The sequence below is a fragment of the Tupaia chinensis genome, unplaced genomic scaffold, assembly GCF_000334495.1.
Source record: "Tupaia chinensis unplaced genomic scaffold, TupChi_1.0 Scaffold000238_1, whole genome shotgun sequence".
In the NCBI taxonomy this organism is placed as follows: Eukaryota; Metazoa; Chordata; class Mammalia; order Scandentia; family Tupaiidae; genus Tupaia; species Tupaia belangeri.
The window spans coordinates 7,596,033-7,614,513 of NW_006159716.1; the positions used below are offsets into that span (position 1 = coordinate 7,596,033).

An 18,481-nucleotide genomic window follows, 5' to 3' on the forward strand; every position below is an offset into this window, starting at 1 on the left:
GGATCTTGGGCATGCACGCACACACGCCCGGCATGAGTTTTAAGCCACCAGGTCCGGGACGCGAACCACGGTCGACTACGTGGGAGTCCAGCGACATAGCCATTACGCTAACTGCTGGTTCCCGAGACTTTTAAATATTTCTTAATTCAGCTTAAAAGAACAATGTTAACATAATTAACATATTTTATGTTATTATGACAAATAACCATATTTTCCACCAAAAAAATTAGTAAGGATAGTGATGTTTTTCCCAAGACACTTCAATTTTTAAAAGGTTTTTGCCAGGGAACCAGCAGTTAACGTAGTAATAGCTATGTCGCTGGATTCCCACGTAGTCGACCGCAGTTCGCGTCCCGGACCTGGTGGCTTAGAACTCACGCCGGGCACATGTGCGTGCGTGCCCAAGATCCCGAGAGGAGAATGGAGGAGAAGGGATTGCGGCATGACCATCCCCCCTGGGGGGTGATTTCTCGCTTTCTGTCTCTCTCTGTCTGTCTGGTGAGCACAAGCGCCCTATAGCAAAAACCTCTCAAAAAAAAAAAAAAAGGTTTTTGCCATAGGGTGCATGCACTTGCTAGAGAGAGACAGAGAAAGAGAGAAAGTGAGCAATCACTCCCCGTCCCCCGAGGTGATGGCCACACCATAATTCCTTCTCCTCCAGTCTTTTCTTGAGTTTTTTGGGCATGCACGTACATGTGTCTGGCATGATTTTCAAGGCACCGAGTGTGGGACTTAAACCTTGGTAGGCCATGTGGCAGTCTAGCACCTTAACCACTATACTACCTGCTGGCCCCAAGAAATACTGGTTTTTACAAAGCTCCTCAACGTCTGGCTTAACAAAAGAAGGCTAGGTTCTCTTTGTTTTGCATTTGTCAGTTGTGATATAATACACGTCACAGCCTCTGGAAAACTCCAGTAGACACACATTAAAGAAATAGAGCGGGAACAGCTCTGACCTTGTTGACCACCTGAAAGAGTCCTGGAAACCCCCAGAGGCCCCTATGCCTTGAAAACTATTCTCTAGGCCATAGTGGTTCGGTAGCTACATACTTTATTCTTACAATTTTCTAGAAGCAGATTAAACAAACTCCCTCTGTAACATTGCCCTCATTAGTTTCTGAGGACAGGAACAATGTCTTTTCATCTACCTGGAACAGTGCCCAGCAGCAGTGACCAGAATATACCCAGACACATAATAAGCCAATCCAGAAGGCATCCCGGAGAGAGGCTATATATTTTATCTGCCTTGCAAATTAAATGACAATGAGGGGGAAAAGTCTGTCACATTCCCAGAGGCATTCAAAAAGCCCTTGACAAACTCACTTGACACAGCTTTATTCCTGCCAGAAGGGTGAGAATCACATTTTTTTTCCCTTAAGCTTCAAGTATACCCACACACGAGACTCGAGGAGGAGGTAAGTCGGGGGAGTGACAAGAAGTCGGGGTACATTTTCCTGAAATCCTACCTTTCCCACAACCATCCAATCGCTCATCTCCTGAGTATCAGGAATTTCAGTGGTGCATTCTGGGAACCACGACACCTGCTCACAGGCACTGGGCTACAAGAAAAGAGAGGCCAAGTCAAGTCAGGTAACACAGATCCTCAGAGCTATGCCGCAACTCACCAGGGCTTCTCCCAGACAATCAAGTGGGACTCAGAGTCTGAGAGGGATCCAGGTTGCTGAGGCCAAAAGTGATCAGATGGAGAAATGAGATCCAAAAAAGTTCAACTTCTGAAGGCCAGTTCTAATTCTGGTTTGAATCCTTAGAAAGTCCAAGCATTCAGGGTTTCTTTCATTTGTTCCAGTTTTATTTGAGTAATACCTACTATGTGCCAATCACTCAGAATGCAGAAATAAGTGAGACATGATCCTTGACCCAAGGGTTGATCATCAAAGCAGTGGGGACACAGAGAAGCACACAGGCAGTTACCACATATAGTGTAAGTCTATGAAAAGGTAACTGCATGAGGAAGACTTTGTGCAATGAGTCTCACCAATGTCTTTCAAAGTGTCATTCACTATACAGTAACACAGACCCTGGTAAATAGGATTCCTTGCCTACTCACTCCAAGAAAAAAGAGAAACTGGCATTTCTAATGGCTACCTCCTCTGAATTTTCACTTGCTTTCCCTCCAGGTAAAACAGCTGTTCTCACCATGGCTATACAATGGGACCACCTATGGTGCGCTTACAAGGTCCTGACACCTGGGCTCTACCTCCAGAGCACATGGTTCTGCTGGTCTGCGGTGCACACTGTGCATAAGTTCATTTGTACAAGTCCCCAAATGACTCTACTGTGCGGCCAGGGCTAAGTACCACTGAGCCAGAGGAACGTGGATTATGAAACTTAACAGGAGGCTAGCCTGCATGGCAGCTTTACATATTGCCTCCCAAGCAAGTACAGAGAAGAGACTCACCGTTACAAATTGAAGCAATGTGATTAAAGGTAATATTACATGCTCTGAAAGGCATAAAACAGTATCACAACCCAAGGTCTGGAGGGCAAGCCAACCACCATCAACGGAGAAAAAATTAAAAAGAGAAATGACTGAAGCCCTTTGTCCATGAATCTAGCAATGAGTCAGGGCTTCTCCTCCAGCTCAAACCCTTCACGTTTGAGCACAAACGGCTCTAAATTATGAACTGCACTAACGAAGCTCATATACACTCTGGATGCTCCTTTGAAGAGAAAAAGCAGACTCAATCTCCCCATGGAAGTCTGAACATTAAGGTCACCTACACAGTGGACTTTGCGATAAGGGTCAGACCTTACATGTGACAATGGTTCTGGGCACTTCTGCAGTGACCCCGGGACTGGAGAGTCACCTTGGGCCACAGACTCAATTCCTTAAAGAAGTGGCTATCAACCATTATGTGAGCCAAACTCTTAAAAACACTTATTTACTGGGAACCAGCAGTTAGTGTAATGGCTATGTCGCTGGACTCCCACATAGTCGACCGCGGTTCGCATCCCGGACCCGGTGGCTTAAAACTCACGCCGGGCGCATGTGCGTGCGTGCCCAAGATCCCGAGAGGAGAATGGAGGAGAAGGGATTGCAGCGTGACCATCCCCCCTGGGGGGTGATTTCTCACTTTCTGTCTCTCTATCTCTGTCTGTCTGTCTGGCGAGCACACGTGTCCTATAGCAAAAACCTCTCAAAAAAAAAAAAAAAAAAAGAGATTTTTCAGGCAAATTGTAGCTTTCGCATTTAGCCAGGTTAGTTCAAATTCTGCCCCACTTAAAGGACTAGGACTCTTGTTTTCACACAAATGAAGACATGAAAAGCAACCAGGTATTTCTGAGGCAAAAGTTTTTATCTAACAACCAATTATAAGTATTTATTCCATCCTGCACTGTCTCATCTACTATGCTGCTGGCCTCATCTCCTCCCAACTCCAAGGCAACACAGCAAGGCCACCCAAAACCCATTAGCTCCTGGTTTGTCAGAATCTTACTCTAAAATCTCATTAGGCTTTCATCAGGTGTGGGTGCACAGGAATTCTTTCCTGAACTGGAACATTAGAGAGACAAACAAAATTTCTATTTTCAAGAGTTCAGAGCCATATCTGAAACTCAGTTACAGCAACTATGCAGAAGGCTAGACATATATGACTTATATTTTCTCTAGTTTTTGCTCAGTAATAGTAATATTTCACCATTATTCTTAGATTCTTTTAGTATACCTACTTCGAATCCTTCATGGAATAAGGTAGGACATAGGTAAATGAACAACAATAAAATTATCTGTGCCATGGAAAGAGACAGTAAGAGTCTCTTGGTCTTCAGGGCTGAAACAAACAGGCATCCAAGTGAATAAACAGACTAAACCATGGTCAAAAAGCTATATGGCCTAAATAAGCCCCTACTTGGAATCTGGATGGCAAAACCTGTGGAGACGCAAGGACCGGACAGGGCACCTAATCCAGTCACTTACAGGTGGAAGGCTGGGTGCTCCTGTGACCCGCTTCAATCCCTTCAGCAGAGGAGCTCACTGTCTCGTGAGGTATCTTAATCCGCAGCTGGAGAACTTTCCTACTTTTTAAAGTTCTTCTGTACCTAAACTCTGCCCTCTAGGTTTTTTGTTTTTTGTTTTTTGTTTTTTTTTTTGAGAGGTTTTTGCTATAGGGCGCATGCACTCGCCAGAAAGACAGAGAAACAGAAAGCGAGAAATCACCCCCCAGGGAGGATGGCCAGGCCGCAATCCTTTCTCCTCCATTCTCCTCTCGGGATCTTGGGTACGCACGCACATGCACCCAGCATGAGTTTAAGCCACCAGGTCCAGGACTTGAACCTCAGTCGACTACATGGGAGTCCAGCGACATAGCCATTACACTAACTGCTGGTCCCATGCCCTCCAGTATCTTTTACCCTCTGGCCTTAGACAGTCCTATCAAGCAATAGGAGACAGACTCACATCCTGTCATACCTCCCCAGTCTTGTATTTCCATTCTGAATCTCTCTACATTCCATTCTGAATAGCCCTCAGTGAGCGCCCTGCTCACACTGCCTCTGAGGGTTCCCAGTCTGTTACTACGGCTTCTTAAAGCCTTGCATTCAAAACCACAAGCAGCATTCTGCTTCCTCCTCTCCACACCACCTACCTCGGGTTCATCTCGCCAGTCCACGTTGAGCTCCTGGTCAAAGCCCCGCAGAGTCAGGCCCAAGCCCCTTCGGCCTTTCTGATTAGATGCCTCCACGATGTCCTTCCGACCCTGGCTGTATTTCCCCAATCCTTCACCTTCCCTGAAGCCCATCTTGGCCTGAAAAAGAGAAGTAATAGGGCATAATTAATTAAGTCCAGCAGGCATTTATTTAGTTCCTATCAAGTGCCAGATACTGTGCTAAGTCCTAAGAAATACACATGTAGGAAGCCAGCAGGAGGCATGGTGGTTAAGGGTGCTAGACTCCCACACGGCCAACTGTAGTTCAAGGCCCAGACCTGGCGACTTGCTTTCTCACTCACTCTCTTGCTCTCTTACTCTCTCACTCTGTCCCTCTCTGGTCAAATTTAAATAAATAAATAAAGTTAAATGTTTAAAATTCTTATGAAAAAAAAAAAAGAAACACACATGTAGAAGGCTAGACATATGAATTCTAAAGTTTGGCCACAAGTTTACCTTCTAGACCATAGCAAAAAAGAAATGCAAATAAAAAAACTAATATTACTGTGGGGTCAGTGGCTGTCTATTCTGAAGGTGAAAGTCTATGGCAAACAGAAGCTGGATAAATGAGAAGGGACTTCACAGCTGTGATTTAAAGCACCAAGAGTACTTAATGAATCTCACTGGACACTTGCACAACTTACGCTTCCAGCTAATTTGATTAAATGAAAGGTAGATCTAGAATAGAGTTGATAAAGACAACATTATTTAAAATGAAACTGCCTCAAGTAATTTCTTCTTTACCCTTAGATAGTTTAATAGCCTTACAAGGCGAGAACAATGAGATTAATCAAGAGATTAACTGTACACTCATGGTACTATAAGATCCTGGGCCATGGGGATGAGCAGGTAGCATAGTGAAGATGCTGAACTTCCACATGGCCAACTGTGGCTCAAGTCCCAGACCCGAGAGCTTGAAAATCCCACTACGCACTGTGTGTGTGTGTGTGTGTGTGTGCGTGTATGTGTGTGCCCAAATCCCAAGAAGAGAATGGAGGAAAGGAACTGCAGCATGGCCATTCCCTCCAGTGTGTGTGAGGGTGATTTCTCACTTTTCCCCTCTCTCTCTCTCTTCTCTCTAGTAAGCACACAGGACCTATGGCAAAAACCTGAAAATAAATAAATGAAAGCTAAAAAAAAAAAGAACCCTGGGCCAGAAACAGGTTTGGGGATTTTTTGCTATAGGGCACGTGCGCTTGCTAGAGAAAGACAAGCTGCCAATTTGGGACTCAAACCACAGTTGGCCACATGGGAGTACTGCACCTTAATTACCTCGCCTCTTCTTTTTTTTTTCTTTTTTGGAGAGATTTTTCACTGTAGGGCGCGTGCGCTCGCCAGACAGACAGAGAGAGACATAGAGACAGAAAGCGAGAAATCACCCCCCAGGGGGGATGGTCATGCCGCAATCCCTTCTCCTCCATTCTCCTCTCGGGATCTTGGGCACGCACGCACACGCGCCCGGCGTGAGTTTTAAGCCACCGGGTCCGGGACATGAACCACGGTCGACTACGTGGGAGTCCAGCGACATAGCCATTACGCTAACTGCTGGTTCCCACCTCGCCTCTTCTTTAAATGTCACAATTGCCAGGACCAGCAGATGTAATGGTTACGTCGCTGGACTCCTGTGTGGTCAACCATGGTTCTAGTCCTGGACCTGGCAGCTTAAAAACTCATGTCGGGGGACCAGCAGTTAGCGTAATGGCTATGTCGCTGGACTCCCACGTAGTCGACCGTGGTTCATGTCCCGGACCCGGTGGCTTAAAACTCACACCAGGCGCTTGTGCGTGCGTGCCCAAGATCCTGAGAGGAGAATGGAGGAGAAGGGATTGCAGCGTGGCCATCCCCCCTGGGGGGTGATTTCTCGCTTTCTGTCTCTCTCTGTCTGGTGAGCACATGCACCCTATAGCAAAAACCTCTCCAAAAACAGAAGAAGAAAAAAAAAAAAAAAAAAAAAAACTCATGTCGGGAGTATGTGCCTGCGTGCCCAAAATCGCGAGAGGAGACTGGAGAAGAAGGGACTGTGATGTGGCCATCCCCCTGGGGGGGTGATTTCTCTCCCTCTTTCTCTCTGTCTCTGTCTCTCCAGCGAGCACACAAAAACCTCTCTAAAAAACTTATAAAAATGTCACAATTACCTATCACTCTAAATTCTACAGTTTCTGGGCCCAGGTGCATAACCCAAAGATCACAGACCCAAATCCCACAGACTCTTGCCTAATAAAATAACTCCAATCCTAAGAAGACCTAATTTTCCCCAGAGGGCTCATGTTTTCTTTTTTTTCCATAAAAAGGTATTTATTTAATTCCATTTGTTATTATAATTAGTAGTAGTATTTTAATTTGACCAGAGAGAGAGAGAAAGGGAAAGTGAGAAAGCAAGCCACCAGGTCTGGGACTTGAACCATGGTCAGCCATGTGGGAATCCAGTGCCCTCAACTGCCACACTACCTGCTGCTCCAGCCTATGTTTCCTTTGAAAAGGGCACTATCAGCTCAAGAACTGAATGGGATTCCTACAGTCACCACAAATCCTTCCCCAGGTCAAAAGAGCTGATGTGAGTAATAAGCCTCTTCACCTTTCACTCCCCTAAAGCTTGTGGCTCCCAAACTAGAATCCCAACCTATGACTTCAGCAGTGGTATTCTCATTCTTAAACAAATCCAACAGGAAGTTGTAGCATCAACTATGATATTCCTACAATTATCAATAGATGAAAAGCAAGGTTAAGGCAGCTGGACTCCCACATGGCCCACGGCAGTTTGAGTCCCAGACCCAGTGGCTTGAAACTCACGCTAGGCACATGTGCATTTGTGCTCAAAAGACTGAGAGGAAAATGGAGGAAGGATTGCTGTGTGGCCATCCTCCTTGGGGGGATGATTTCTCTCTTTCTTTCTCTCTGTCTTTTGCAAGTGCATGAGTCCTATAACAAAAAATCTCTCAAAAAAAAAAAAAAACTTCGATGAGGAAAGTAAGTAAATTCCTATTCACCTTCTTTCATGTGATAAAGCAGTGGGTTATGAAAGTTGGGAAAGAGAACTGGACTGTCATCTGGAAAAAGAAAACAGGGCTACTCCCATTTCCTTCACACCTGGGACCGAATGGGATTTTAGTCATTTCTTGTGATCACTCACTAAAACAAAAATACGTGAAGCCTCTTTAGGTTCTGATACACATCCATGTTTAGGGAAGTATATTCATACGTGCTTCTAACTGGCTTTTTTTTCTTTTCTTTCTTTTTTTTTCTTTTTACTAAGGATACCAAAGGTGACCCAATTCTGGACAGAACAAGACAAACAGGCTTAAGCAGTCACTTCCCATAGGTAATTGGAATGTGACAGATGGTTCCACTGAGAAGAGGGCCGTACTCTCTGCTAATGTCAGTAGGTGAAAAGCAGGGAAAAACTCTTGCCCTCACTTTTCTTCTTTTCATACCAATACAAACTGCTCTTCTCTCTGCTGACAGTTATAGAACTGCCCCCCACCCCATAAACGCTGCCATACCATAAGCTTCTGAGAGACGCTATTATACATGGAATAGCGGGAGGAAGTTCCCTCCACCAGGGAGTCTGCTTTGAATGCATCTTCGAAAGAGTCAGAGCTGCGTTGCTTCCCCTCAGTCTCACTGTCAGATCCACTTAGGCTTGTGGCAGATGCTGGAAAGGAAAAAGGAAAATATTTAGGTGAGTTTGTGGTACAAAACAACCTCTACAAGTTCACTATTTATGTATTCAACCAGTGTTCCGTATACTACCAAGTTCATTAAGTGACCTAGGGTCATATTTGTTCTCTCAGCTATGTAACCTTGGGCAAGTCACTGCAAGTGTCTTGAATATTACTTGAAACAATGAGAGGTCAAAAATACAAGTTGAGTATTATCTGAAATGCTTGAGAACAGACTGTTTTGGACTTTGGGTATGTGTAATTTCAAACAGAAGTGAAACGACCTGATATCACATAGTGCCGCCCCTCTATTCCTTCCTCTGCAGCATTTCAAAGTTAGAACTTGAGGCAGTCATTCAGACCCTCTCACTGAGGTCCCTGCTCCAGCCACTGCCCTAACAATAGAAATGCTAGTGGCTTTTGATCTAGTCTGAATATACCTTTCTCCAGGTTTTTGCCCTTTTATTCAGTGAGTCCCTTAAAGGTTGCAGGGGGAGTACAACGCCGGAGTACAACGCCGGAGCACAACGCCAGAGCACTAGGAGTCACCTTCCTAGCGAGAATACATCTGCCATTTAGTAAGTTACCCTCTGATGGTAAACTCTAACAAATCCTTTATGCAAGTGTCTGGTTTTTTCTTTGGTCTCTCAGAGCACACAGTCTGTCAGGATATTTTGGATTTTGGAATATTTGCATATACATAATGAAATATCTTGGGAATATCATGTAAAAGCAAAACATTTCTTTTTTTTTTTTTTCCTTGGGAGAGGTTTCTGCTTTATTATTTTTTTTTTGGAGAGATTTCTGCTATAGAGTGCATATGCTCGCCAGAAAGACAGAGACAGAGAGACAGAAAGCGAGAAATCACCCCCCAGGGGGATGGCCACGCCACAATACCTTCTCCTCGATTCTCTTCTCGGGATTTTGGGTATGCACGCACAAGCACCCGGCGTGAATTTTAAGCCACCGGATCCGGGACTTGAACCTGTGAGCTACATGAGAGTCCCGCGACATAGCCATTATGCCAAATGCTGGTCCCCAAAACATTTCTTTATAATTCAACCAGTAGTGTAGCAGTTAAGCACTATGCATAGGGACTAGATACCATAAGGCCCACCACAGTTCAAATATTGGCCCTGAGCAGCCTGAAAATCACACCACACACATGTGCAAACATGCCCAAAATCTCTACAGGATGGAGAAATAAAGAAGAAACTGTGGTATGATTATATACCATTGAGAGAGTTTTTGCCTTCTCTCTCTCTCATCTTGCTCTCTCTAGCAAATATAAAGCTCTCTGGTAATTAAAAAAACAATTTTAGGGGCCACAGAAGGTATAGCGATTATATCACTGCACTCCCATATGACCTTCCTGTTGTTCGAGGCCCGGACCTAGTGGCTTAAAACTCACTCTGGGTGTGTGCATGTGTGTGTGCCTAAGATCCCAGGAGGAAAATGGAGGAGGAAGGATTGCGGCATGACCAATCCTCTGGGGAGTGATTACTCAGTTTCCTCTCTCTCTCTGGCAAAAGTACACAGCCTAGGGCAAAAACTTCTACAGAAAATTAATTAATTAGTTATTTTAAACTTTAGAGAATTACTTTATTTATTTAGTTATTTTAATTTGACCAGAGAGGGATAGAGTGAGAGAGAGAAAAAGAAAGTGAGAAAGCAAGCCACCAGGCCCAGTACTCGAACCGTGGTCAGCCATGTGGGAGTTCAGCACCCTTAACCACCACGCCACCTGCCAGCCCCAATAAACAAAACTTTTAAATTAACTTATGTTTTGTACATGCCTTATACACACAGCCTGGAGGTAATTTTTTATTTTTAGCTTGAGGGCACATGTGCTTGCCAGAGAGAGGCAGAGAGAAAAGGAGAGGAGAAAGCACCCCCTATGGGGATAGTCACCTGCAATCCCTTCTCTTCGGACTCTTGCTCAAGATTTTGAGCACACATGCACATGCACCTGGCACACACATGCAACTGCTGTGTTTCTCAAGCCACCAGGTCCAGGACTCAAACAACACAGCGGGTTATGTGGGATCTGGCTGCTTTACCCATGAGCTCATGGAGCTGGCCACCTGAAGGTAATTTTCCATTGCAGAGTTCTGTCTGCAACCCATCACACGACATCGGGTATGGAATTTTCCTTTTGTGGTATCATACTAGCACCTGAAAAGTTTCAGATCTTGGAGCATTTCACATTTCAAATTTTCAGATTAGGGATGTTCAACATGTAATAGTTTTCCTTCGCCAACCTTTCTATTTTGTCCATATTTGTTAATATCTACCTCAGAGGATTGTTTAACAATTTTTTTTTTGAGAGGTTTTCGCTATAGGGCGCGTGCACTCGCCAGCCAGACAGAGAGAGACATAGAGACAGAAAGTGAGAAATCACCCCCCAGGGGGGATGGTCATGCCGTAATCCCTTCTCCATTCTCCTCTCGGGATCTTGGGCACGCACGCACACGGGCCCAGCGTGAGTTCTAAGCCACCGGGTCCGGGACGCGAACTGCGGTCGACTACGTGGGAATCCAGCGACATAGCCATTATGCTAACTGCTGGTTCCCAACAATTTTAAGAATTAATTTCTAAGGATACCAGAGGGTGATCCAGTAACTGAAGTAATGCACTGTGAAATATAAAGTTTACTTAAAATAGGATAGTTACGTCTGCTGTCATTGTTATACTGTTTAAACATCAATTTGCAAACACTGATGCCTGGTTCCATGCTCAACAATCTCATCGTCAGACTAACAGTTTCTGATTGTTTAATCTCCCAGTTCTCCATACTTTCACAGTCCTTCAAATTGACAAGGAAGAGGGTGGTTCAACAGCACAGCCCCAGAGAAGAGCCAGCTCATAGGGTGAAAGCCAAGTGGGGCAGGACCGGAGAGGAGAAGGAAAAGGAAGCAAAGGAAGGAAGGACAGGAGGTGGCGAGAAGTTCAGGCAGCACCAAATGAGGTAGAGAGCAGAAGAGATTCTGTGAGACACTCCAGGAGAGAGTAGGCAGTGTGGGCAAGCTAAGACATCGCCACTATCAACAATCGTCCTTGTCGAAGGACTCCAAAGAGGATGCGCCTAGCAGCTGCCAGAAACGGTGGGCTACCTGCCCCCTGGTAGAAGTTATTATAGATAACCTTCAGTCTAGATACGCACCGCTGACTGGCTCGTTCCCTCTCAGGCAGAAATGTGAACCTATTAACTTGAAAGCTACTTCAACCCAATGTAATTTTAAAATACATAATATGGATGCAAGAGAAAAAGAGAGACATGAGTACTTCCCACAAGGTCTGGTCACCTGCAATTCTCCAGTGACTGTGGTTTAAAGACTATAGTTTAACTCCTCACCAGGGATTTGAACTGCAGTAACCATGTAAGATCAGGCTTTTTTTTTTTTTTCTATAGGGCGCGTACGTTCTTCAGCCAGACCGACAGACAGAGACAGAGAGATAGAAAGCGAAAAATCAACCGCCCAGAGGGGATGGCCATGCCGCAATCCCTTCTCCTCCATGGATCCTGGGCACACATGCACATGCGCCCAGCGTGAGTTTTAAGCCACCGGGTTCAGGACACGAACTGCGTCGACTACATGGGAGTCCAGCAACATAGTCTTTATGCTAACTGCTGGTCCCAGATCAGGTTTTTCTTGATTGGAACATTATCGCTGTGCCAGAGCTAGTCCAACTAATGTCATTTTATTCAGGGAGTTTCTTACACAAACTTATGCAAATTAAATTTGGTTAATAGTTTCTGCGTACTTCCATGGAAAATAGTATAAATCACAAACTAGAAACATGTAGAATAGAAAATGAGGATAATGATGCTCAATTTGATTCTAAGGCTTGGAAAGTTATACAATAATCCCATTAATTAATAAGTATTGGCAGCTTTTTAAGAATTAAATGAAAATTTTTTCAACTTATATTTATTTTTCTCTCTGACTGATTTTTATTAATCAGCTACATGCCTGTTATTTAGACCTAAATAAATGCTGTAATAAACTGAACTGTTAGGTATTTCTTTTGGCCTAGGGATACAGCAAAAATGTTAAGGCAACACTAAGGATGAAAAAACAAGAAAGCCTGAGAACATCTGATCTATGTATTGAAACAGATAAGTAAGACACACAGCCAAAAGAATAACAAAAAAGCAAGACCATGAGTACTAAAGAAAAATATATAATTACATGTTTCTAATTCTTGTAATTGCCTAACAAGCTTTTCGAAGGCCAGAGATACAACATGAAATCCACACATGCAGGGGCTGGGGCATGGAGACAATACCAAAATGATTACTAGGGACAAGAGAATGTAGAAGAAAACCTGACTTACATTTTTATATCGCAAGAATTTACACTGACTATCTTTTTTAATTTTTACTTATGAGCCATGTGAATATATTATCTATTCAATTTTAAATAAGTTTTATTTTTAAGAATTATTTAATTTTATGTATTCATTCATTTATTTTAATTTCACCAGAGAGAGAGAAAGTGAGAAAGCAAGCCACCAGGTCAGGGACTTGAACTGTGGTTGGCCATGTGAGAGTGTCCAGCACCTTAACCGTCATGCCACCTGCTGGCCCCTAAATAAGTAATATTTTTTTAAAAATGACAGTGGTGTGGTGGTTAAGGCACTGAGTTTCCATGGAGCCGACCTTAGTTCAAGTGCAAGACCCAGTGGTTTGAAAATCATGCCAGGCATGCATGCCCAAAATCCCGCGAGAAGAATGGAGTAGAAGGGACTGCAGAGTGGCCATCCCCTCTTGGGAGGGTGATTTCTCACTTTCCTTGTCTCTGTCTCTTTCCAGCGAATGGATGCACCCTACAGCAAAACCCTAAAAAAAAGATACACAAAACAAAAATTGACTTAGCAATGTGGCACAATTCCCTTAAGGAAGGGGAGTTGCTAAGAAAAGTTGTTGATTCAAAAGTTTGGCAGCTTGTGGGAGAGAAGTTGAGAAAAGTGAAGAGGGTAACAAGTAAAACAATTCTTGAGATCCAAGGTGATATTCACTATTTATAACCCTACCCATTTCCCTATAAGAACACAAATTTGCTGAGGCTCACATTGCACAACACCTTCCCTAGCACCCCAGGCCCAATCAGTTCTCCTTTCCACTGTGTTCCAGTAGCACCAGTACTCACTTTCAGCATAGCATTAATCACTCTACCTCAGAGACAGTTATCATTTGCCACACTCTGCCCCATTAGACAGGGTCACTCCCGGAGAGCAGGAGCTCAGTCAGTCGACTCTGAATCCCTAACAGTTGGACGGAGGCTTCCTGTTTAACTGAAATTAAGTGCTTACTATGGTGAATTTAAAGAACTGTCGGCCAGGTATCACCCTTCCCGAGGCCCTACTGATTGTATGGCTCCTTAAGACAATTTCTTTTAACACCTTGTACAGTAGTGCAAGATGCTTAGGCCTCGGGACCAGCAGTTGGCATAAAGGTTATGTCGCTGGACTCCCATGTAGTCGACCAGGGTTCGAGTCCCAGACCCGGTGGCTTAAACTCACACCAAGCGTGTGTGCCCAAGATCCCAAGAGGAGAATAGAAGAGAAGAAACTGCAGCATGGCCATACCCCCCAAGGGGTGATTTCTTGCTTTCTGTCTGTCTTTCTGGCGAGCACACATACCCTATAGCAAAAACCTCTCAAAAAAAAAAGGTACTTAGGCCTCAAAGTTAAGGATGAGGGTATTCTAAAGAGAACTGAGCCCTCTTTAGGATATGACTTACTTTCTGCCCAACTCTAGGTTGAAAGAGTTCAGAACCTGTGCCACAAAAGGTTCATACTATGCTATGCAAAAGCAAAAACCCTCAAGAGTTTAAAAATCTAGTAGATGAGGACCAGCAGGTGGTATGGTGGTTAAGGTGCTGGACTCCTACATGGCTGACCATGATTCAAGTCCCAAAACTGATGGCCTGCTTTCTCACTTTCCCTCTCTTGCTCTGTCTCTGCTGAGCACACATGTCCTATAGCAAATTTTAAAATAATGATAAATAAAATTGGGACCAGCAGTTAGCATGATGGCTGTGTCACTGGACTCCCACGTAGTCAACTGTGGTTCACGTACCGGACCCGGTGGTTTAAAACTCACGCTGGGCGCGTGTGCGTCCGTGCCCAAGATCCCGAGAGGAGACTAGAGGAGAAGGGATTGCGGCATGGCCATTTCTCGCTTTCTGTCTCTATGTCTCTCTCTGTCTGTCTGGCAAGCGCACGCGCCCTATAGCGAAAACCTCTCAAAAAAAAAAAAAAAAAAACAAATAAATAAATAAATAAATAAAGTTAAATAATTATTTTTAAAATTTTAATAGATAAAATAAACCTGCATTTTTAAAGGATGTAACAGTTTGCAAAAGAAATAAAAGCCAAAGTTCTAGGGTCTCAGTGGTGCAAGCCAGAGGGCACCAAAGTCTGAGATTGGGGGCACCTGAAAGGCCTGGATCCCTATCCCAGATCATTCTCACACATGAGACATGGCAGCGTGTGCCCATAATCCTAGCCAACCAGGAGGCTAGAGCAGAGGATCACAATGGCAAAACTGTCAAAAACATAAGACCAGCAGATGGTGTAGTGGTTATGCTGCTGAACTTCCATGTAGTTGACCATGGTCGACCGCAGTTCAAGTCCCAGACCCAGCAGCCAAAAACTCATGCCGGGCGAGTATGCATGCATGCCCAAGATCCCAAGAGAAGGGATTGCAGTGTGGCCATTCCCACTAGGGGGTGATTTTTCACTTTCTGTCTCTCCAGTGAGTGCACATGCCCTATAGCAACAATGAAAAATCTCTCTCAAAAAAAATAATAAAATAAAATAAAAAGAAAAAAAGAAAAGAAAGAAAGAAAAGACAAGTGAACATATGTGAAAATTTCACAATAAATTTAAAATAAAATTCTGGCTGCTAACTAGTTAGCAAGAAGCAAGTCTGGTTAAGAGAGTCCCTGCATGAGGCAAGCAATCTGCCCCTTTTCCTTAGGTGGCTGTCCGAGTCTCTTAATTAAGATGCTGACTTGCCTACATGACCAATGCAGCACACTTCAGAGTGCTACAGTGCCCCTCAGAAGAAAAGACCCAGAACATTAACAATGAGTAACCATGGCAACTGAGAGGTAAAGTAATATTTATTTTCTGTTTTGCACTTTTTCTGCATTTGTAAGAAGAATATATTAGTTTGAAAATTAGGATAAAAAATGAAGCTATAAAAAGTAAATTAGCAGGGACCAGCCAGTGGCATAAATGCTGGACCTGCCTGGGAAGGCCCCAGGGTCACATCCCAAGCTGTGTAATCCCTGTACGCACTGGGTGTGCATGCACCTGCCTGTGGTCTGGGCTGGCTGGGGGCGGACTGCAGCATGAGAACCCTACATGGGATGCCTACCTCTTTCTCCCTCTCATGGAAGAAGTAAGTAATAAACTTGAAGGAATGGAGGAGGAAAGAAAAAAGGGAGGAAGGGGAGGACCATCCTAACCCTTGGGAAGAGGGTGGTTCTTCCCCAGAGAAGTCTTCAGAGAGCAGTAAATCGAGGGGAAAGCCTCGAGTAGCTCAAGACAAGTCCTAGCTCTCTCATCTATTACCTCCCATGCAGAGGCATACAGAGACGGAGTGCCCACCTGCTAAAGAATTGCGTCTCCAAAGGTGCAGTCTCTTCACTCAGGTGCTTCTACACCTTCACCCTGCACTGCTCAGTATAGAAAGAGGTAGGACCAGGACTGGGGGTGGGAAGCTCTCTGAGCACAGTCCTAAAGTTCCTTCTGGGCAGGCATCCCAGGGATCCAGGGTCCTGACTAATCAGAAGCTACAATGTTGAATCAGTTGTTATTCCTTAAACTAGTTATTTGGACATTCAAGGCAAAAAAACAAACAAACAAACAAACAAACAAAAAAAAAAACAATTATCCTCCTCAAAGGAGAGTGTGCCTATACCCCAATTCGTGAAAGCACTGGAATGGTATGAATGCCATTCCTGGGCACGCAGGAATCTCTTACATCTCAGAGCTTTTGTTTCCTTTTGTCCTTATAACATCTTTGAGAGAAAACGACAGGGAGAAGGAAACTTGGATAGAAGGCTCACTGGGCAAATCAGTGGTGAGTCTGGTGTAAAATCCTAGGTCCAAGCTGCATTCCTCCTTCTGAAGAGTTACCTACTACACACTGTCCTTTCCAGATTTTGAGAGTAAGGTCAATGGGCTCGACTATGACCCTGCAATTCCTTGTAAGATCCAGAACTGTGCTAGTTAAACAAGTAGCGTTTGTTTCCTTATTCTGTTCACGCAGTATTTGAAGCCCATTCTGAGCTTGACGTGATTTAAGACAAAGTTCGCCTAGATCAGTGTTGATGTCTACAGACCATCACAGACACTACTTACTCTTACCCCGGGCCTTTGGGGCCACTCCTTTCAGATGAAAAGCGACAACTGTCATGGCTGTGGCAGGAACTAAAGGAGGTCTAACATGCAAGACGGGTGAGAATTTAGTGAACATTGAGCAGACAATTTCTTAATGAGGATATAAATTAACCAGAGTAATAAGGTTAGTCTATTAAAAATCATTAGTTTCATTAAGAACTTGCCAAAGCTAGATGGCATTCCCATTTACCTCCCTGGGAGCTCCCCTTCTAAAACCTACCTGAGAACAAAAACACTATTCAGGGTTTTCATTTAGAGTGTCTTGTCTACCTGACAGAAATCACCAAGTCTTTTTAAAGAAGAAAGGTTCACTCTACAGAGGAACCAGAGGTTTCCCAGCTATTGGCCAACTTTTTTACCTGATAATAAAGCAGTTGAGTAAATATGCCAAGATTAAAAATGACAGAAACAATACACAAAGAGAGACAACACCCAACACAAATGGCCAAGGTGCACAATACATCAATACAGAAGAATAAATTATGAATTTTAATAAACATCCCATTCCACCTAAGAACTGCTGTGGAACACACTCACTCCTGTTTAAAGACTCAATTTCTCCTTCATGCCAGACAAATGATAACTCGTTAGAGCAATTTAAACAGATAGCGATAAAGGAAGTTTTTGATTAAGGTCATGAATCTAGGCTGACAGGAAAGCGATGGTGTTTCAGGGCAAACAGCCTATTTAGAAAAGAATTAAACCTGGTGGAGGAGGGGAAGGTGCTTTCAACGTGCTGCTGGCGAAGGAGCCTGGGAACTTTCAAAGCAACTCGCTGCAGGAGGGCCAGGAGCTGGCACTAGATACACAGCTAAGAAGAAAAGGAGGGCCAGCACCAAATCACAGGTTAGGTGTGTGTGCATAAGGCGCAGATCCCACATGACCAATCAAAGTTCTAATCCCAGAAAAACACACTGGGCAGGTGTGCATGTCTGTCCCAACTTCTGAAAGGAAGGAGAAATGGAGGAAAAGGATCACAGTGTGAACGCATCCCATTAGGGGGAGCTCCCCCCTACCCACACACACACACCCCCTCTCTGCCAATTAAAATAAAAGGAAATTTTCCTGGGGTCTAGACCACAGTTTCCCTGTGAGAATCAGAAAGAAGAAAATGGCTTCATCTGCCTCTTCTTACTTCAAAAGGTTATTTATACATTAAAATGCCTTCAAACTCTTCTTAAAATACTTGAAAGAGTGGGGCTGGCAGGTGGCATGGTGGTTAGAAGTGCTAGACTCCCATATGGCCGAATGTGGTTCGAGTCCTAGACCCAGTGGCTTGCTTTCCTGCTTTCCCTCTCACTCTCTGGTCAAGTTCAAAAATAATGATGGGACCAGCAGTTAGCGTAATGGCTATGTTGCTGGACTTCCATGTAGTCGACAGTGGTTCGAGTCCCGGACCTAGTGGCTTAGACTCACGCTGGGCATGTGTGCGTGCGTGCCCAAGATCCCAAGAGGAGAATGGAGGAGAAGGGACTGTAACGTGGCCATCCCCCCCGGGGGGTGATTTCTCGCTTTCTGTCTCCTCTGTCTCTGTCTGTCTGGCGAGCGCACACACCCTATAGCAAAAACCTCTCCAAAAAAAAATAAATAAATAAAATAATGATACATAAAATTAAATAAAATAATTCTTGGGACCAGCAGTTAGCGTAATGGCTATGTCGCTGGGCTGCCATGTAGTCGACCGCGGTTTGAGTCTCAGACCCAGTGGCTTAAACTCACGCCGGGCACGTGGGAGCGTGT

At 44.3% G+C, this 18,481-nt stretch overlaps 1 protein-coding gene across 1 annotated transcript in view; it reads right to left on the bottom strand.

Annotated features, from left to right (window-relative positions):
* The window catches only part of CMTR1 (cap methyltransferase 1), a 51,992-nt gene that overhangs the window by 30,331 nt on the left and 3,180 nt on the right, over window positions 1-18,481 (bottom strand). Inside the window, 3 exon segments of the mRNA XM_006148624.3 lie at window positions 1,467-1,559; window positions 4,605-4,763; window positions 8,165-8,316. Coding sequence (XP_006148686.2) covers window positions 1,467-1,559; window positions 4,605-4,763; window positions 8,165-8,316 — 404 coding nt within the window.